Raw genomic sequence first — 22,825 nt, forward strand, 5'->3', positions numbered from 1 at the left:
CATCAGTCCAAAACCCTAGAGCCTAGATGGAAAGGACCTTATGTTGTACTGTTTACTACCCCTACCGCCCTCAAGGTTGATGGCATCGGACCTTGGATCCACCACTCCCACGTGCGTCGAGCCAATCATCAAAAACAAGAAGGGGTCAAGGAGTGGACTGTACGGCGGCACCCAGACAACCCATTAAAGCTAAAGCTTTTGTGGCCCCGGGAACATGCAGAGCCTTCAGGAGCAGCCACGGATGGGGTGGCTGATCGCTCTGATCTTGCTCAATGCCCAGAGCGGGAGCCTCGCAGAAACCAACCCTCACCAGCCCTATAAGCAAACCTGGATACTCACCGATGGGGAGACTCATACCACCCTCAACGAGACTACTCGCACTGCCCCCATAGGAACTTGGTGGCCGGAGCTTCAGTTCTGCTTCAGAGACATCAATCCTGCCTACAAGTCTACTGCCCCGGAGTCAGCCCGACGTTATGGGTTTTATGCCTGCCCCGGCCACAAAAAGAACCAGGAATGTGGGGGGATACAATACTCCTTCTGTAGGTCATGGGCATGTGTCACATCCAATGATAGTGAATGGAAATGGGGGATATCAAAATCAGACCTAGTCAAATTTGCCTTTGTAAATGGGATATTAAGGGGGCACAGAATTCCAATACCCACCCATAAATGCCAGCCCACGGATCTAGATAGAATCAAGGTCACTTTCACTGAAACTGGCAAGAAGGACACCCCTGGGTGGATACAAGGTAAGGTATGGGGACTTGTATTTTATAAATATGGTGGACATGCTGGCTCGACCATAGTGGTCAGATTAAAAATTGAGCCCATAGGGCCACCGTCCACAGCTGTAGGCCCCAATAAGGTACTTAGGCCGCCCAATGTAAAGCCATCTCCCCAACCTTCCACAACTCACCACCTTCCCTCAACCATAGCTCGGGCTAATGTTACAACTCCAAGACCATCAGAAACCAGCCCTCCCCTGGTGAGGCCCAGTCTCATGACCGCATCTAAAGACCCCCTCTGGGAGCTAGTGGGTGCTGCCTTCCTGACGTTAAACCACACCAACCCTAACATGACTAACTCCTGTTGGTTATGTTATGATGTGAGGCCCCCATTCTATGAGGCAATAGGGCTAAACACCACTCACGATACCTCATCTGAGGAAAACCCTAGTCAATGTTCCTGGGGAGACCGTAAGAGAGGTCTGACCATACAGCAGGTAAACGGCCAAGGAACCTGCTTAGGAAAAGTGCCAAAGAACAGACGGGACTTATGTACTGTTATTAACGCCAGTTCTACCTGGGGAAATGCTATTAAATGGGTAATTCCAAAGGACAATGGGTGGTGGTTATGCTCGCAGTCCGGACTCACCCCATGCCTATCAACTAAGGTGTTTAACAGCTCTAAAGAATTCTGTGTTATAGTGGTTGTGCTGCCCCGCATCCTCTATCATTCGGAGGAAAGTCTATATTCATACTGGAATATAGGAACAGGTGAGAGAAAGAAGAGAGAGCCTATTTCTACACTAACCATTGCTACCCTACTTAGCCTAGGGGTGGCTGGGGCAGGGACCGGCATAGCCTCCCTGGCTACTCAACATAAAGGGATGTCTTCGCTGCGCGCAGCCATAGATGAAGATATAGAGAGAATAGAAACCTCCATTAGCCACCTAGAAAAATCCCTCACTTCCCTGTCTGAGGTAGTACTTCAAAACCGACGAGGTCTGGACTTGTTGTTCCTCCAAAAAGGGGGACTATGCGTTGCTCTAGGGGAAGAATGTTGTTTTTACGCTGACCATACCGGAGTTGTTCGTGACTCCATGTCTAAACTCCGAAAGAGCCTGGAACAAAGAAAACGAGAAAAAGAGGCAGGGGAAAGCTGGTTCGAGTCTTGGTTTAACCAGTCCCCATGGTTGGCTACCCTTTTATCTGCACTGGCAGGGCCAATAATAATCATCCTACTGCTTGTTACCATAGGACCCTGGATTCTAAACCGACTTATGACTTTTGTCAAAAGTCGAATTAATACTATCCAACTTCTGGTCCTCCGCCAACAATATCAGGCTCTTCATCCTCTCGAGGATGATTCCTCAATTTAGGCCATAAGAAAGGGGGGAATGAAAGGAATATGAGGTCTCAGCGGGCCCCAACCCCCTTGTTGGAGAAACCAGTACCAAACATCCCATGTAGATAAGATAAGCAATGAGGCAGGGCTCAGTTAGGGCATATAGAATGTGAGGAATGCAAGATGTGAGATACGAGCAAGATGTGAGATACGAGCAAGATGTGAGGTACGAGCAAGATGTGAAGTACGTGCAGGATGTGCTCTGCCTGCTTGTCTAATGTTGATAACAAAAATATGCACGCCACTGCAGTCTATATAAGATTTCCCCCTAAGAGGCTCAGGGTCTTGCTTTCCTAACCGGTCCTGCGTGTCCGTGTGGGAGCTCGACCCTGGCTAGCCAGTCCAATAAACTCTGCTTTGTTGATTGCATTCACGCCTGGCTCTCTGTCTCTCGGGGGAATAGGATTCCGGGTCCTAACAATTTCCAAATTAGTTTCTATATAAAAGAGTTAAAACATGTAATTCTAACATCTTTCAAGATACAAAAGGGAGGTTTATACATATATATATTGGTGATAATTATATTTTTATAATTTCATTTTTTATATTATCTATTTCCTAGATTCTGGTGTAATCACTTCTACCAAAATTTTTAATTACGAAACCGAACCAATAAAGTTTCTATTTATAGTTGATACTGGAGGGCTCAGGAGACGTGTTTTGACAATTAATATAAATGATGTTCCTGAACCTCCAGACTGTACCACCGATCCCAAGTTTTCTTCAGGTACAGGTATGGTATACCATTTTCCTATGGGTTATTTTCAGTGGCTACCTACAATGAAAGAGCTGGGATGCTTTTATAGGTAGAGAATTTGAAGTGGTTTTTCTTATGCCTATAGTACATGTTTATAAAAATATACAAAATAATGCACCTATGTTCATTCATGAATGTAAGAAAATATATAATCTATGTAATAGAGTCAAAACAGATTCACTCAGCATTTAAGAGGCTAGAAAGCAAATACATTAGAATAGCAAAAGAAATTATTCAAAGGATTTATTATAAAAGAAGCCAGGAAATAAAAAAGTAAGTGCTTTGATAACTTAATACACAAATTTAAGCCTCCACTTGGGAGAATAGCAAAAATAATTTATTTTTAATATCTTTAAATCTCAAAGAGTACTTTAATTTTTCAAAGGAGACAACCATCAGTCAAATATAAAAATAAATTTGGGCTGTTAGTGAAACTCAAGTGATAGATACCTGCCTAGCAAGCACAAATCCCTGAGTTCAAATTCCCTACCACCAAATAAAAAATTTTTTTAAATGTAACATTTCAATTGTGATCTGATAAAATACATAAGAGACACTGGTATTATGAAAGCCAATAACATGCATGTTTCTGTGTGGGGACAGAACAAGTCAGAGACATAAGGGACACTTTGCCTAAATAACTGGCAATTTACCATAGAGCTAAACTCTAATAGGAGTCGATAAGTAAGACGAGAGGGAACACTGTTTTATGGAGAAGCAACTGTATGGACAAATGCTATGAGGCACAGTAGAGCATGACAACCAAGAATAAATGAAATTCTAGAATAGTTCAAGTGGAGAGAACACTAGGTAATGTAAAAACTTATTATTAAAAGGTAACAAAGGGTATTTTAAGGATGTCTGTCCTTGACCTAGAGTTAAAAGGATCCTTCAAAGTATTTTTAAACAAGCTATGTGTTTCAAATACATTCATGTGATTGGGTATAAAGACTGGAAAGTTACATGAGCAGGCTCATGGTGGCAAGCATAGCAAAGGACCAGATAATAAAGATAATAAATATTCTAAGCTGTGCAGGTTAAAAGGCAGAATCAAAGGTATTTATGTAGCACTTAAATAATACAAAAAGAAAATATCTATAAATTTTATTGACAAAACTCTAATAATACTACTATGATTTTTGTACTGCAGGTGAAAAGAATGCCTTTCTTTGGTGGGGATAAGACAGGGTGTTAAATAATTCAACATCAATGAACGGCTTTCCTTTCTTGGCTAACAGTTAAGCCACTCAAAAGTGGTTGCAATCTCATTTTTATTTATTTTTGTGAATAAAATCTGTATCATGAAATATTTGTGAAAATTTTCTGTATTTCTGACTGATATTTTCCATTCATGAGGATATTGTGATGAGTTCTTAGTTTTTATTGTATGTTTTGTACTCTTTTTGCTTGTTTGTTCGTTTTGTGGTGCTGGGGTTTGAACTCAGGGACTACACCTTGAGCCACTCCACCAGCCTTTTTATGAGATGAGTTATTTCTCGAGATAGGCTCTTGGCGAACTATTTGCCTGGGCAGGCCTTGAATTGTGATCCTCCTGATCTCTGCCTCCTGAGCAGCTAGGATTGCAAACATGAGCCACTGTGTCCAGCTTATTATATTCTTTTTCAAACCCAGACAGCCATTGAATAAAAAGCACAATTCCTTGCTGCATAATTCAACAACAAAATGATTAACACTCTGTCATGCCTTAAAATTATTGCATTCAAACTCCACTTTTCTTGTTTGTCCATGACAGGTAGACATGGTAATTATGAAAGATATGGCATTGAGAAAGCTGCTCTGATTGGATTACTGGATTTATAGCTTGATGTGATGGGAGCACTCTGTATGGTCTCTATGACCATCACACAACAATGCCACTGTAATAAGAGTTGACAATAAACAATCAACAGCAAGTGGGTGTACACATGCTCCACTATTTTATTTAAGGGTGCTGAACCTTGAATTTCATATTCTACATATTATTACTCTTCCTTTGATTTTAAAGCCACTTTAAAGCATTTTTATTTAAAGGTACAAAAAACATTTTTAGCTCACAGAGCATAAGAAAACAAGCAGCTCATGAGTGGAAGTTTGAGAATAGAAAGAGGAAAAACACCTAGCAGGTTAAGTAACTCTGTGAAGGAATGCTATGCTTTTGCATAGAAAGGCGATAGAAATAACAGAAAAGGATAGCCTTGAAGCCTTGATATGTATTTTTTATTGTTTATTCATTTATTCATATATGCACACATTGTTTGGGCCATCTCTCCCCCTGCAATCTACCCCCTTTCTCCCCTTTACCCTTCACTTCCAGAGAGAACATGTTCTGCATTCTTCTCCAATTTTGTTGAAGAGAAAATATAAGAGATAATAAGAAAGACATAGCGTTTTTGTTAGCTTGAGATAAGGATAGCCGTGCAGAGAGGTTCCTAGCATTGCTTCCATGCACATGTGTATTACAACCCAAATTGGTTCATCTTTACTTCTTCACTACTTCCCAGTCACCTGCCCATAGTGGCCTCTGTCAGTTTAAGATTACTTTATTTGTTCCTCTTCAGTGGGCACATCAAACACTTTCAAGTTTTGGGTTTCCTGCTTTTCCATATTACTCCTGTATGTTTTCTCCCCTTAGCGTGTGACCCATGTCCAATAATATTACACATTTGCTTTAGGTCTAAAGTCCACATATGAGGGAGAATATGTGATTTTTTTGCCTTCTGAGCCTGGCTAACGTCACTTAAGATGATGTTCTCCAGTTCCGTCCAATACCACATTTTCTTAATTCATTCGTCGGTAGTGGGGCATCTTGGCTGTTTCCATTTCTTGGCTATTGTGAATACTGCTGCAATAAACATGGGTGTGCAGGTACCTTTGGAATAAACTGAGTCACATCCTTTTGGGTATAGCCCTAGGAGAGTTATTGCTGGATCATATGGCAGATCTATGTTTAATTTTTTAGGAAGCCTCTATATTGTTTTCCAAAGTGTTTATACCAGCTTACATTCCCAGTAGCAGTGTCTGAGGGTTCCTTTTCCACCACATCCTTATCATTTGTTGGTGGTGGTGTTTTTGATGGTAGCTATTCTAACAGGAGTGAAGTAGAATCTTGGTGTGGTTTTGATTTGCATTTCCTTAATGGCCAGCAGTGGTGAACATTTTTTCATGTGTTTTTTGGCCATTTGGACGTCTTCCTTTGAAAAAGTTCTGTATAGTTCAGTTGCCCACTTCTTTATTGGTTCATTGATTTTGGGGGAGTTTAGTTTTTTGAGATCCCTGTATACTCTGGTTATCTGTCCTTTCTCTGATGTATAGCCAGCAAATATTTTCTCCCACTCTGTGGATGGTCTCTTCAATTTAGAGACAATTTCTCTTGTGCAGAAGCTTTTTAATTTCATGTAGTCTCATTTGTCCATCCTTTCTCTTAATTGCTGGGCTGCTGGAATTCTACTGAGGAAGTCCTTGCCTATACCTATTGCTTCCAGAGTATTCCCTGCTCTTTCCTATACCAAGTTCAGTGTTTCTGGTCTGATGTCAAGGTCCTTAATCTACTTTGAGTTGATACTAGTTCAGGGTGATAGGCATGGATTTAGTTTAGTTGTCTGCAGGAAGATAACTTTTCCCAGCAAAATTTGTTGAAGAGGCTGTCTGTTCCCCATTGTATGTTTTTGGTGACTTTGTCAAAAATAAAGTGGGCATACCTGTGTTGATTCATATCTGGGTCCTCTATTCTATTCCATTGGTCTTCATATCTGTTTTTTTGCTAGTACCATGCTGTTTTTATTGCTATGGCTATGTAATATAGTTTAAATTAGGGTATTGTGATACCTCCAGCACTGCTCTTTTTGCTGAATATTGCCTTGACTATCTGAGGTCTCTTGTGTTTCCAAATGAACTTTAGGATTGATTTTTCAATTTCTGTGTTGAATGTCATTGGGATTTTGATGGGAATTGCATTGCACATGTAGATTGCTTTTGATAGTATAGCCATTTTTTACTATGTTGATTCTACTAATCCATGAGCATGGGAGATCTTTCCACTTTCTGTAGTCTTCCTCAGTCTCTTTCTTCAGAGATTTGTATTTCTCCTTGTAGAGGTCATTCACATCCTTTGTTAAATTTACTCCTAGACATTTGATTTTTTTTGAGGCTATTGTAAATGGAATTGTTTTCATATATTGTTTCTCAGTTTGTTCATTGTTGGTATAGAAAAGCTACTGATGATTATAAGTTGATTTTGTATCCTGCCACAAAGCTGAAGCTGTTTATGGTATCTAGGAGGTTTGGGGAAGATTTTTTTTTGGGTCTTTGAGGTATAGGATCTTGTCATCTTCAAATAAGGATACTTTGACGATTACTTTCCTATTTGTATTCCTTTTATTTCTTCTTCTTGCCTTATTGCTTTGGCTAGGAATTCCAGGAGTATGTTGAATTGGAGAGAGAGAGTAGGCACCCTTGTCTCATTCCTGATTTTAGAGGAAATGGTTTCAGTTTTTCTCCATTAAGTATGATGTTGGCTCTATGTTTGTCATAAATAGCCTTATAATGAGATACATTCTTTCTATGCCTAGTTTTCTTAGAGCTTTTATCATGAACTTGTGTTGAATCTTATCAAAGGCTTTTTCTGCATCTATTGAGATGATCAAGTGGTTTTTGTCTTTGCTTCTATTGATGTGCTATATTACATTTATAGATTTGCATATGTTGAACCATCCCTGCATCCCTGGAATGAAGCCGACTTGGTCATGGTGAATGATCTTTCTGATGTGTTGTTGGATTCAGTTTGCCATTATTTTATTGAGAATTTTTGCATTGATGTTTGTTAAGGAGATTGACCTACAATTCTCCTTTTTGGATGTGTCTTTGTCTGGTTTTGTGATGAATGTAGTACTGGTTTCATAGAATGAGTTAGGCAGTATTCCTTCCCTTTTTATTTCATGGAAAAGTTTAAGGATAGTTGGTATTAGTTCTTCAAAGATCTGATAGAATTCAGCCGAGAATCCATCAGGTCCCGGTCTTTTTTTTTTTGGGAAACTCTTTATTGCTGCACTAATTTAATTTCATGTTATAGATCTGTTCAGGTGATTAATATCTTCTTGGTTCAGTGTTGGATAGTCATAAGTATCTTGAAATTTATCCATTTCTTCAAGATTTTCAAATTTATTGAAATATAAGTTCTAAAGTAGTCTCTGATGATTCCCTGGTTTTCCTTACTGTTTTTTGTTTTCTCCCCTTTTGCATTTCTGATTTTACTGATTTGGGTCTTTTCCCTCCTCATTTAGTCAGATTTGCCAGGGGTCTGTAAATCTTTTTTTTTTTTTTTCAAAGACCCAGCTTTTTGTTTTGTTAATTCTTTGTATGGTTTTTTTGGTCTCTATTTCATTAATTTTGGCCCTTATTTTTATTATTTCTCTCCTTCTTCAATTGGGTTTTGCTTGTTCTTGTTTTTCTAGGATTTTGAGATGTAGCATTAGGTCATTTATTTGAGATCTTTCTGTCCTTTTAATACATACACTCATGGCTATAAACTTTCCTCTTAGGACTGCCTTTGCTGTGTCCCATAGGTTCTGGTAAGTCATGTTTTCATTTTCATTAACTTCCAGGAAACTTTTAATTTCTTCATTTATTTCATCAGTGACCCATTGATCATTGAGCAATGTGTTGCTCTGTTTCCAATTGTTTGCACATTTTCTGCTGTTGTTTTTGTTCCTGAGTTCTAGTTTTAATGCATTGTGATCAGATAGAACACATGGGATAATTTCTATTTTCTTATATTTGATGAGGCTTGCTTTGCACCCTAAGATATGACCAGTTTGGAGAAGGTTCCATGGGCTGGTGAGAAGACTGTATATTGTGCAGAAGTTGGATGAAATATTCTGTATACATCAGCTTGGTCCATTTGATCTATTGTTGGATTTAGTTCTAGAATTTCTTTACTGATTTTTTGTTTGGATGACCTAACTATTTGTGGTAGGGGAGTATTAAACTCTCCCACTACCACTGTGTTAGAGTGTATATGTACTTTAGAGCACATGCTACTCTCTGATTGCTTATCTTTTCTTCTCCTGTGGTTTGATACTGCCCATCCTCTCATGGTTTTATTTGCTTTCATCTTCTGCATGCAGAATTCCTTGAAGAATCTTTTGTAGTGGTGGTTTAGTGGTCATACATTGTTTTAGTTTCTGCTTATTGTGAAAGATTTTTGTAGATCCATCCGTTTTTAGTGACAGTTTTGCTAGGTAGAGTATCCTAGGGTTAAAGTTATTTTTATTCAGTGCCAGGAATACCTCACTCCATGCCCTTTTTGCTTTTAACATTTCCATTGAGAAACCTGGTGTGCTTTTGTGGGTTTACCTTTATATGTTATTTTTTTTCCCTCTTTTACAGCCTTCAGTATTCTTTCTCTAATCTCTGTGCTTATTGTTTTAATGATAATATGCCATGGGAGGTTCTATTTTGGTCATCTGTTTGGTATCCTGGAGGCTTCCTGTACCTGAATGGGCAAAACTTTCTTGAGATTTGGGAAATTTTCTGTTATTATTTTATTGAATATATTACAAATCCCTTTTGCTTGAACCTTGTCTCCTTCTTCAATGCCCATGATTCTCAGGTTTGGTCTATTGATGGAGTCAGTGAGTTCCTGCATATTCCTTTCACAGGTCTTGAGTTGTTTGACTAACAGTTCTTCAGTTTTTTTTTCTTTAATTTCTATTTTATCTTTGAGCTCTGATATTCTGTCTTCCACTTGTTCTAGTATGCTGCAGTGGCCTTCCACTGTTTTTGTGTTTCTGTTTGATTCTTTTCTTTTTTCTGAGGTTTTCCATATCATGGGTCACTTCCATTTTAATATTTTTTATTTTCATCTTTAATTTGTTTATCTTTCTATAGTGTTCTCTGTTTCACTTTGGTATTTATTTAGGGCTCCTATGAGTTCATTTATTTGTTTCTGTGTCTTCTCATATTCTTTATTTTTGATGTCTTGAAATTTCTTGAATGCATCTTGTACATTTTGGTGAACCACATCTAGTATCTTCTCCATGAAATTCTCAGTGATTGCTTGCAAGATTTCTTCTTTGAGGATGCTTTGGTGGGCATCTCTTTGTTTCTTGGTGTTGTTTTTCTTTGTTTTGGGGATTCAGAAACTGGGTATCCATTTTCTTCATTTCCTTCTGAAACCTGCATTAAATTATTTTTTTGAGGAGAGTGGTTTCCATCCATTCTTCTTCCCATCACTCTACTTGGTACTGTACAACTATGTTTTTGATGAGCTAATTGGTGGCTTTAGTCACCTGCTTTCTTTCCCATGATTTGATTTTTGTGTTATGGCTGCCTTGGTTATGTGCTATTTCTGTCCCTAGTCTGGAGGTATAATTTAGAAATAACTAATTCACATGTTCAATACCCAACCAGTAGTTTATATATTATATTGAAGACCCCTTTGTGGTAATGTCTATAAGCAGTGGGAGTTGGGGGGTTAATATTTGTTGGGGAGTTGGATAAGGTAGCACTAAAAGGGGATGCAAGAGGTGGGGTGGGTGAGTGGAGGAAGTGGTAGGGAGGCTGCTGGGTTTTGTGACCCTTATGTGTGTTTGGATGTATTACTGTTATTGTAGTGTAGGGTGCTTCTGTCAGGGATTATAGGGGGTTAGTATTGTGTAAAGTTGGTATAGAGTAGGATGGTCAGCAGGTGGTGAGTATATTGGAGGGAGGGGTAGTCTGGTGATAGGTTGGGGGAGAATGGGAGGGAAAAGTGTGGGTAGGAGGAAGGAGTGGATAAGAAGGGGCAGAAAGAGTAGTTGGGAAGGAGAGCAGTGGATTGTGGCACAGGAGAATGAAGGATAATGAAGAGGGTAAGAGTAGGGATGAGATGATGATGATGGTAAAGTTGATAATACAGAAGGAAATAAAAAGAAAATAGGAGTAAAAACAGAAATACAAAACCCACAATAATAAAGCAAACAAATTTTAAAAATCAAGAAAAAAGAAACAATTAAAACAAAACAAAACAAAAAATCCACCATGTTAGGAACAATAGAACTTCTGTCTTAGTTTAAGTTCTGGAGTTACTCCTCCAGCATCTAGTCCTGTTATTGGCATATAAGCAGAAACTCTGATGTGGTCTCACCAGGTGATTGGTTTGTGAGTAGTGTTTTGTTCTTCTGTCTACCAGTTTAATTGAAATTGTGAGGTTGGGTAAGTTTGCCAGATCATGCAGGGTGTTCAGAGCTATTAATTTTCCCAGATGATAACTGTGTTATCCTTCAGCTGCAGCTGTTTGGTCAGCTCTTCCCCCAATGAGGTGGGGCAGTTCAGTTTTGAATGCTACCCTCTGGTTCAGGAGATCAGCTCTGCAATCCACTACCTGACCTTCTTTGGAGGTGGCTTGTTGCTGTTTTTTTTTACTGGGATTTCTATGTTGGGGGTTTATTTCTTTGCCCTGTCCCCTTTCTCTGAAGCAGGTTGTGTTCTACTTGCCCTCCCTGCTGACTGTGTTTTATTATAGTTTGCTGTTTGTTTTTCAGTTTTGCAGGGCAGTTTGGTTTTGGATGATGCTCTCTGGCTCAGGAGATGAGCTATGTGGTCCACTATGTTCTCTGCTTCTGGGAATGGCTTTTCACCAGCCTGCTTGCTCTGTCTTTACTGCCGTTCCTGTTTTTGTTTGCTGATAGTTTAATGCTGAGACCAACTCCTTGCTCCTCCCCCTTTTTCTGGTGCACTTTCAGTGTTCCACTTGCCCTCTACACTGTTTGTGCTGGATTACAGTTTGCTGTTTGTCACTCAGTTTTATTGGGTGAGGGGACCAGTCTGCCCAGGGGCTGTGCTGGTTTATATTCCAGGAGGTATGTGGTGCTCAACTGTTAGTTCTGTCAATTGACACACAGGCAGATTTGGAGCCAGTGGCAGTGGCAGCGGCAGCAGCAGCAGTGGCATGAAATGGCACCAAGTTTTCTCAGTATAATGTGGCATGGTGAGGTTTTCCATGGGCTCGGGGTTCGGGATGTGAAAAGTTTGATTCTGGTTGGTGTTTTATTTCCACTTGATGGAGAAGGAGAAGAGAAAGAAAGAAAAAAGAAAAGAAGAAAAAAATCGCTATGGGGAAGAAGGGTTTCCCCTGAGCTGGACCAGCCTTGCTGGCTGTGCAGCAGGTTGCAGCTGATAGATGCAATTAAAGGCTGATTTGTGGGTTAGTTTTTCAATTTTTTTACTGCACCTAGTTTGATGGCAGTTATAATCTTGGCTAGAAGTAGTCAGAATTACCCAAGTGTGGCTCCAATGTCTCAGGGAGGTTTTGGAGTCACAGAGGTTAGGCTTTCTTTTCTTTTTTTTTTTTTTTCTTGGTGAATACTGGGGATTGAACACAGGGCTTTATACATGTGAGGCAAGTGCTCTACCACTGTGTTACATCCCCAGCTCAACATGTTGTGTTTGATATGCCTTTGTTGAATCAAAGGAGGGATATAAGTGAGCAGTTGTGCTTCACAGGTCTTGCCTAGGGCTTTAAATGTTTTGTCATTGAAAACATGGATTTGGATAGAATTACTCAGTCACAGCAGAGAATTAAGTTAAAAGGGGAAATAGGGTCAAACTTTGAGGAATAACTATACTTAATGACATGGAGAAGAAACTAAGAAAAAGGAGTGAGTTGTGCCATGAGTGGCAAAGGAGGACAGTGTTTTAAGAAAGGGCCAGATGAATTGTGGACTTGAATTCCACCATCAAGTAACATCCAGGATTAAAATGTCCTTGGCATTTCATTAGCGGTAAAGGGAAAATGACAACTAATGTCTTTGAGAACTGTTATATAGGTTTTATTGGGTGGAAGCCAGGATGGAGCAGATTGGTAAGTGAGATAGTAAAAAGTGAATATGTTTCTTTAGCAATCTGAATGCGACGTTGTTGAGGAGAATGTGAACTATGTGAGCAGCAACTGTGTGAGTTTTCAACATTTGTGTCTGCTATACTTCTTTTAAAAGGAGATGTTTGGATAATTTTATAAAGAAATGGGAAGGATTCACTTTATTCAGTGATTGAAGACATGAAAGAGAAAGTAGAAAAGAGATGGGATCAAAGCACAGACAAGATTAATGGATCATCTATCAATTTAGCCTACCTGCCCATCTTCTCAACATGTGCGTGTCTATGTTTATAATTTTACTTCTGTGTTTAGCAAATTACACTTGTAAATCAAATACAAAAATATGCTAGAGCATTGAATGCCTCCATTTGGGTAAATGCTTGAAAGAAATTTTCATTATTATTGAAATTAAAATATAGTACTCTGAAAACTTGCTTTATCATACCTTAAAATATCATGAGTGTGACTATAAATTTCTTTTGAAAGTATAAAAATTAAAAAATATCATTTTGAAGCTTGGATCATACTAAACAAAATCAACTAATCATTTCATTAAGTGAACTACATTAAATAACTTTTCAAAAAAAAAAAAACTTTTCAGATGATTATAAACTTGGATTTTTGTGTATACAGCTACCTCTCATTTATTGTGTTCAAATATCACCTTTATTTCCTGAAGAGCTATAAAAGGAACATTGATTACATTTAGAAATGTAATGCTTTCACTACTGGGTGAGTATAAAAGCATTCTTTTACTAAGTTTTACTGTTACAGACAGAGTTCTCTGATAATCATGTGCAATTGGTTTTCAAAGCAAACATAGATACATATACACCCACTTTCAATGATCTTTATAGATTGGAATGAATAACTATTTTTCTTTTAAATTTTTCTTCTTCTTTCTATGTGGTCAAGAGATGAGACACAAGGTCATCTCTCTGACAACTGGGCTCTTAGACCCTTTTGAATCTCAAATCCTATGATTACTGAAGGCCCTGGCTTTTCTAACTACCTATTTGGTATTTATTTTATTTCCCTGCTGCTTCTGTCCAGTATATAAGAGAATATTAAGTGTGCAGTCAAGGATAACAGCATAGGGAGGTGGCTACAAGAGATTGTAGATTATTAAAATGTTTTTGGTTTAGATGTAGAAGGCTGAAATGAATATTTTGCCTGATTAAGAACTTAATGGCTGTTCAGGACACTTGCCAACTTTAATTTTCCCAGGCAATTTTTCTAAAGGTCCTCAATAGTTTTAGAGTAATTCCTACAGATGTGTTATGTTCTATTTCTGCCAAAAGAAGAAGGAAGAATCAAGTGTATAAATGCTGAAGAGAAGGTAATAAGATGGACACTGAGTGTCCATTGTCTGGCAGCATGGAAGTTATTAGTAACATTTTTGGTAATAGTTTCTGTTTGTAGAGAGGGCTTAAGGCTGAGTACAAGGTAAAGAGCTACATGAACGCTGGCCCTGAAAGGTACAAGAGAGTTAGGGCCATAGTTAAGGTGTGTTTGGGGTTAAAGGTGCTGTTATATTTTATTTATTTATTTATTTATTTATTTATATCATAAATTATCATTTTTTAAATTCATTTATTCATATGTGCATACATTGTTGGGTCCATTTCTCCCCACTGTCCCCCACCCTCTCGCTCTGCACCCCCCCACTCTGTTTTAAATGGAAAAAAAGATGAGCATGTTTAAATGCTAATGTGAAGGAGGAGGAAGTGAGGGAATGGTTGAAAATGTGAGGTAAATTTAGTCAAGTCCAGGAGAAGGGAAGGGGAGGCACTTCACAATGAACGGAGTTTATCCTTAGTCATGAAGTTCTTTGCTTTCAATATGATAGAAGGGAAGAATGCTCAAATGTAAGCAGGTGTGCAGAAAGAGTGGGGAAAAGTCAGCATAACTAGCCTAACTCTATTTACTCCATGCAGTAATATGAGAGCTCCTCTTTGGGCAGTGAAATAAAGGGAAAGATAGGGTAAGAGGTTTGGGGAAAAACTCAAATTTTTAAATAACTGTTGTAGAAAGTTAATGAGTAATAGAATACAGAGAATCACTTAGGAGCATGGAAGGCCCTAAGCAGTTAAGTCTCTAATAATTTGCTCAACGTAGCTAAGTTGCACTGGAAAATTTGTAAAGATTTCAAGCTCAGGGTTCTGATTATCTGAGTCAAAAACAAGTTTTAGATGCCTATATATGTCTAATACTTATTTTACGTCATTTATTGGTCTATTTAAAAATATTTATTATTATCTGGAAATCAATTTTGCTTTTAGTATTTATCTTTAAGAAAACAAAGTTTTAGTGTGTGTTTTTATTCATTTGTATATCTTCCCACAGTACTAATAATACATGGAATTAACATCATAGAATAGTCTGGGTTCTTTTCGTACTTGGAGAAGACAGTCTTTCTGGTAATAATTTTACAACAATAACAAGCCTGCTGTTAGTTGTATTTTTTTTCTCTTACCTACAGTTTTTCTAAGTCATTCTTTGCTTGACACAATGCCTCATACTAGTATGGAAACTTGAGAAATTATTTGTTAAACTTGTTTCTTTCTTTTAAAAAAAATTAAAGTTTTTGTGAAGTTTCAGGGGCTGTATTTTATGTAATGCTATTGCTTTTCTTGTATATTGTTTCTGAGAAAATATTGGGAAACATGGTTGCAGGTTCTACCATTATCCTCAGCTACCCCAAATTGCCTACTTCCTCACTTTAAATGTAACTACAGTAGTACAAATTAAATTTAGTCGAACAACTTGTTAAAATTTAATTTTATGACATGTAAATGCCATCTGCTGATTTATGTAAGAAAGAGAAAACTTTTAAATGTCTTGCTTTACTCGAGTTCAACTTTATTTTGAGTTAATATTCCAGTAGGCTGTAAAGAAACACAAACACCCACATACATACACATGCACACTCACAAACAATACAACAGAAACCAAAGCAATTACTTTAACCTGAGTCTTTTCTGAGTTCACTTCATCCATATGATATTGAATTTTTTTTTTTTACTTATAGTCAAGGCTGTTTTGTGGGTTTTGTGGGGATGTTTAAAGGTGTGAAGGAGTTAAAGATTAATCAGTTATCTACACATGTACTACTGTAAGAAACAGACCCCATCAGGCCTAGAAATTGGAGTAGAGAAGTCTTCTGTGATGCCACCTGGCTGGTTTCCCCCAGGACGGTTCTCATTAAGCTATGGTTGCTATAGATAGTGCTAGGAAGTAAGGAAAAGGTGCTCTGTGAGACAGGAAGGGCAACAAGAAATCACAGGAAAAATATAAAAATGAGAGAAAAATAGACTGCCCTCTGAAAATGTTATACCAATCTCATGATCTAATCTGAAATTAAGATTTTTTTGTTCTTGTTTTAGGGATAATGTTTTGTTTTTGTTAGAGATAATGAATTTGTTTTGTTAGAGATAATGAATGCATAACATAGTTTAGGGTTTTTTTATATTTTATTTTATTCATATGTGCCTACATTGTTTGGGTCATTTCTCCCCCCTTCTCCCCGCCCCCTCCCTTACCTACCCTGCCCCCTCCCTCTCCCCCCCACCATAGTTTAGATTTTGATACAATGTGTTTATTCTTGCTTTACAGCTACTTTGGAAATTGATGAGGACTATCCATTATTTCAGTCCATTTATAGAGTGATCACCACAGATGAGGACTTTGCCAATGGTGATAGGCTGACGGTAGGTGACCACTGTTGTGTGAGATGCATATATTTCAACATGTGTTAACGTTGGAAAAGCATTTTTAGAAGAGAGTGTTTTCTTGGGATATCCTGGAAAACTACACACTGACTTCTTATGAGTGTGGCGTCTGATAGGAAGACATAAATGCTGAGGCAGAATGGGGGTTTGGACTTTTGGATGCTAATCAGAACTGTTTCATTTTTGTAGCTATTTTAATGACATGTGAATATGATTATAAATATATTTTTGATTGTTCAATATTCTAATCACTAAGTTTCTAACTTAAAGAGACTTATTTTCTCATAACTGATTCATTATTGTAAAGTCTCGTAGAGATTTGGCAAAATAAAAAGCATCTATAAAGTTCTATCTGGAAAGTTTAGTAGTACATTGTACTGCAAAAGTCAGCCTGCTTTCTCAGCAGCTGTTCTTTTCAAGAACATATTGAAATAGTTTACTACTTCTAATTTAGTAACTCAAAGTATTAAGTAATGGAGCACCAAGCAGTGCCAGGGCTGTCAGCTGACTTGGGGTAAGTTATGGTTTTACCATTGGCTCATGGTGTGGTATTAGGGAAGTCAATCTTTGCTGCCCTTGATTTCCACAATTAAAAGAGATTTCTTTTTCTTTGCTTAACCTTCAGTGATATATTTGCTGTTGTCAGTCAAAGTACCAAAATCCCTGTGGAATGCTTCAAGAATATTTTGTTGTAGACTAGCCAATATGAAATTGTTAAGAAACATGAGATCTTTCCCATTAGATGACGTCTTTTCAATAGGTTACAAAACAAACAAAACACCCTATGGTTCAGCTGAAAATAGTTATGACAAGTTTTGACATTTGCAGGGGCATGAGAGAGATGAACAGATAATTTTTTTTAATTTAATGTTTCGAGAAATAGTTATATTGCTAGAAGATAGGATGCTTAACAGATTTAAAAGAAACTCACAGAGGTAGTTCAACTTTTCTTTAATGAATTTTTACCTCATTCCAAACTAAATTTTCTCCAGATAATTTCAGAACAGATTTATCTATTTTTACCTCTTCTTAGCAGTGGTGTCAAATAAATTAAAGGTGAAATGAGGAATATAAAATAAATCACAAACTGGATATTCAACTGTATTAACATTTGAAATTTTCTTGTACATGTAATTCTTGATTTGTTTCTTAAAATTTAAGCAGTGAAAATGAATTTCTTCTTTATATTCTCTCACAGTGTGTTAATTTGCAGAATCAGAATGAAATATTTATCAAAATTCTCTTAGAAAAATGAAGAGTGTTGTTCAGCTTCACTAAAAAATAACAAATGCTTTGGTTGGATTATTAGGCTCAGCAATTGAATTTTTCTGCTATAAATCAATATAAATATATTGATAAAGAATTTACAAGTCATTTTAATACCAGCTAGACCATAAAGAAAGCCTGAAATTGGTCAGTACAAAGTTAGATTTTTCTACATATTTGCTCCATTATTGTAACTTAATGATCTTCCAAGCCTTCTCAACTGTTCTGGTATGAGTAAAGTATATTTTCTTTTCCTAGTACACCATTGAGACACAGTTACCTGGACCAAAGACAGGAGCAAGTTCTTTTAGAGTGGATCCTGTAAGTGGTGTTGTTAGTGTGAGAAGTGACAATTCCTTGGACTTTGATGCTGGATATCACGTAATTAATATGTTTACTTCCTTTTCTACACAGAGTGAAAGGGAGTTTTTAATTTTATAATTTTCAACTCTTCTTGAAAAATGAAACACACCATTATTTTAAAGGAAGAGTAGTATTTTATGGGATTCATTTTTAAGGACCTATGTAGTTAACCAAAACTTAAGAATCAACTCTTATGGTTACCAAAATGTAAGGATTAATGTTTTATCTCTTTAAATGTACCTGAAGGAGTAGGAAGTATTGGGATTTGAACTCAGAATCCTGGATTTGCTAGGCAAGTGCTCTACCACTTGAGCCAAAAATAACTACTTTAGTTATTTGAACCAAATCCCCAACCCTTTCTACTTTAGTTATTTTTCAGGTATGATCTTGCTTTGTTTTTCTTTTCCGGAGCAGGCCTAGACTTCGATCCTCCTACTTATGCCTCCTGCATAGCTGTCATTGCAGTCATGCCACCATGCCCAACTTTTTTATTGAGAAAAAGTCAAGTTAACTTTTTGCCTGGGTGACCCTCCCAATCTCTGTCTCTGAAGTAGCTGAGGTTACAGGCATGAACCACCATGCTGTACCTCTACCTAAATAAGTTTATAAGAAGAAAAATATTTTAAATGTCTTTTTATTCAGGAAAAATTAAATTGTTGAATCATTAAAATTTAAATCTTCTGAACATCAAAGAAATGGAAGAGACTTAAAACAGTCAAATTTTCATATCAAAAATATTTGACCATTTATATCCTGCCTCACTTAGAATGTTAAAACAGTCTAAAGGAACCTACATGGTAGAAGAAAGCCAATGAATTCTATTTAAATTTCCATTTTTTATATGTTGAATATTGGAGGATGGAGAAGAGGCAAATGATAAATGTCTTTTAAACAATGTAAGCATTAGGAGTACAGTGTGACATTGCAGTTAGGTGGAAAAAAATGAAGGCTGTGTGTATGAACCATGCATTTGAGCAGTTTAGATCTCTGCTCTGCCTCTGACCCTTCCCTGCCTCATTTCTGCTGTGGCCTTAACTCATACGTGCAACCAAACTTCTACTAAGTTCTTAAAGTCCATTATGTTTCTGCTATACATCTAACAAACTCACTGTATGAAATTTGACATTCTATCACCCACCCAAGAGAATGAAGTTTGGTTCAGTCATTGTCAACCTTTCACTTATCCTGGAATATTGTACATTGTAGGGGTGATTAATACTTGCTAAAAAAGATTTGTCGTGGATCTCTTACTTCATCAGTGGTTTTGTTTTTGTTTTCAAAGGGCCACTTGTGGGCATGGATAAATGATATCTAAGGACTGAGATGTATGACAGGCTGACAAGGAATGTATTCAAGGATTGATGGCACTCTCTGCTCTTAAGAAATGACATCATGTACTCATGATACAGCTCATGGTCCTATCCCTAGGGATTAGCATCATTAATAGTTTTAGTGTATTGCATTTGGGGTTTAGAATTGGGTCTAGAAATTGTTCTTATTTTTGATTCAATTGAATCAACGATTTGACATACAACCAAGTCATAGAAGCCTATTAGTAAATTTTAATGGTATATAAAATGAAGTTATTTTGAAAACTACTACTAATTAAACTAAGAATGTACCAATATTTATTTTAGCTACCTAGAAGAAAAATACAAAGCTATATCTAATTGGAGAATAAAAATCAACCTAATAGGAGACAGAGTGTAAAAGTATATATGTATCATGAATTGCCAAATAGTATATTATAAAGTTTTTAAAAATTATTTTCCAGGATTTCCTGCTTACACTAAGAGCAACAGATACAGCAGGTCTGTTCTGTCAGGGGACACTAATTATCAAGATTAGAAACGTAAATGACGAGAAGCCTCAATTTGAGTAAGCATATTTACTCCAAAGTGTAACTTTAGGAAAATGGCTGAAGTAACATTTTCATACATGTTGTAAATAATAATAAAAATTATGTAGCTACATAGAAAATATAATGTTCTATTAAAGTACATTAAGTGTACATAATTAATGCAGTGCTGATAAAAGTACAATATGCAATAAAAATACTGCAAAGCAAATTTATATGTCATCAAAATGTAATGTAGTGTAAATATTTTGGTATGTCTCTTTTTTCCTTTTGTTTTCTTTCCTAATGATTTTTCAAAGTTGTTGCATTGTTTTTTCATAACCACATTAATCTTTATTTTTTATATTTTGTTTTAATTTTTTTATTTGTTTTATTTTTAATTTGTTTTTAATTTTTGTAATGAAAAAATTACACTTACTCATGTGTGTGCATTGTTTGGGCCATCACCCACCCTCCACCTGTTTCTGGTCAGAACCTGTTCTGCCGCCTTGTTCTCCATTCTTGTTGAAGAGAAAACATAAGACATAATAAGAAAGGCATATCGTATTTGCTAGTTTGGGATAAAGATAGCAATACAGAGAATTCCTAGCATTGCTTCCATGCCCTTGTGTATTGCAACCACCTTTGGTTCATCTTTATCAGACTTCTTCACTATTTCCTAGTCTCCTTCCCATAGTGGCCTCTGCCAGTTTAAGATTACTATATTCACTCTTATACAGAGACCACATCAAGCACATTCAAATTTCAGGTTTCCTTCCCTTTCCCTATTCTTCCCTTGCATGTTCTCCCTTAGTGTGTGACCCATGTCAATAATATTGCTACATTTGTTTTAGGTCTATAATCTACACGTGAGGGAAAACATGCAATTTTTGGTCTTCTGAGCCTGGCTAACTTCGCTTAAGATGATATTCTCCAGTTACACCCATTTTCTTGCAAATGACAAAATTTCACTCTTTATGGCTGAGTAAAATTCCATTGTGTATAGATACCACATTTTCTTAATCCATTTGTCAGTAGTGGGGCATCTTGGCTGTTTTCATAGCTTAGCTGTTGTGAATAGCGCTGCAATAAACGTGGGTGTGCAGCATTTGTAATAACCTGAGTCACATTCCTTTGTGTATATCCATGGGAGTGGTATTGCTGGATCATATGGTAGATCTATTTTTAGTTTTTTAAGAAGCCTCCATATTGTTTTCCATAGTGGTTGTACTAGGTTACATTCCCACCAGTAGTGTATGAGGATTCCTTTTTCCCCACATCCTCACCAACATTTGTTGTTGGTTATAACCACATTAATCTTAAATACAAATTGCACCTGAAAGCATAGCTTGAAATACTTAATTTAAATTATTTCATTTTCAGATTCCTGAGACACAATATAGCATTCAAAAATATTTCCAGATTGTGAATACAAACTCAATTTTTTATACTTTAAAATGTATCAATTAAATAACACTAATTAAATACTTCTTAGATTGCAAAGAGTAAAATAAAAATAGTAATGTTCAGGTTATTTTCCCTATCTTGCCAAGCTGTGTCTAAGTCGACAAATTCACTTGGTTGTATTATGAGAACAGTTGAAATTCGGAGCCTGGTTTATCCCTTATTTGTGGGAATAGTTGTCCCTCTTGTTTCCCAATGTTTGAGGTAGAAATGTCATCAACTTTTGTGAATAATGGTCTATTGATTTAGTGCTTTTAATAAGCATGAACCTACTACTTGTATTTACTTAGTAGAATTTAATACTAAATCCTGCAAGCAATATAAAAATTACCAAAATATTGCCTCCTAAATAGTTCTGTCATCTCTTAAGAGACATAGTAATTAAGTAACAATGAAATAGAAAAGGAAATGACTTTAAGTAGTTCAGAATATAAATATTACGACTGGATTGTGGTGATCAAGAAGGGTGCTCACTTAGACAGTGTCATCAACTCACCTCTCTTTTCTTGGACTTTTCATTCCTTTGAAGACTTCCTTGAATATTTCTTCATTCTCCAGAATTAGTCTTCTGTCCTCTTTAAACTTTTAGGAAAGTAATAGCATCTATTATATAACATTGTAGTTATTTGTAATTGGCTTCCCAAGAGCAGTGAGTTCCTGAAGATCAGGAGCTAAGGCTTAGTCATGTACAGGTAGACAAGCATAACAGACGGCAGATTATTAATAAGGGTATGATGCCTGAGTGGATGGCCAAATGAGAATAAGATTTAAGTTTCAGAAATGTTCTAGAGATGACCAGAGTCTTCACAATGACTTAAAGTGGTATGCAATAATGTCATACCAACTGTCTTGATAGCTTGCTCTAATAAATTATGACATTGGGCAGCATCTCATCATATAAGATAACAAGATGAAAATAAACATACTGAGTTATGTTCAGTTGCCAACTATTCCATACATTGATATCTGGAATAATAGAGGTGCATCATTCTATTCTGCTTTTCATTTTTCATCTCTCTTATGTCTGGTATTTTTGATGTCTGCCATAGTACCAGAGACTATATGATTGAAAATTAATGCTTATGCAAAATACTAAGTAACTTTGTGCCACCAATGGATTTCCTCAACATTTGAAGTTTGTGATACTTAAGTTCTTTACAAGAGGAAGTGGCATCATAAATCCAAATATTTCTTTGCAGGTTACCATAATTTGGCAAAAATGTGTGTAAATGAGTTGATAAATTTCATTTTCAACATTTTTTTCCTTTAGGCCATTTCCTTTGGATTCTGTTAATGTGACTGAAAAGAAACCTGTTGGAGAAATTGTAGCAAAAGTAAAGGCAACAGATTGAAATGAAGATAGCACCATCACATATTCCTTTAAAACTCAGCAGGAAATATTTGGTTTGGACACTTGTAAGTTT

General features: G+C 36.7%; 1 protein-coding gene across 1 annotated transcript in view; it reads left to right on the forward strand.

The window, feature by feature from the left end:
• Window positions 1-22,825, forward strand: part of LOC141418042 (cadherin-related family member 4-like) — a 125,918-nt gene that overhangs the window by 13,859 nt on the left and 89,234 nt on the right. The window contains 5 exon segments of the mRNA XM_074057899.1: window positions 2,693-2,863; window positions 16,356-16,450; window positions 17,996-18,118; window positions 19,875-19,978; window positions 22,672-22,817. Coding sequence (XP_073914000.1) covers window positions 2,693-2,863; window positions 16,356-16,450; window positions 17,996-18,118; window positions 19,875-19,978; window positions 22,672-22,817 — 639 coding nt within the window.

This window comes from Castor canadensis, chromosome 2 (assembly GCF_047511655.1).
Source record: "Castor canadensis chromosome 2, mCasCan1.hap1v2, whole genome shotgun sequence".
Classification (NCBI taxonomy): domain Eukaryota; kingdom Metazoa; phylum Chordata; class Mammalia; order Rodentia; family Castoridae; genus Castor; species Castor canadensis.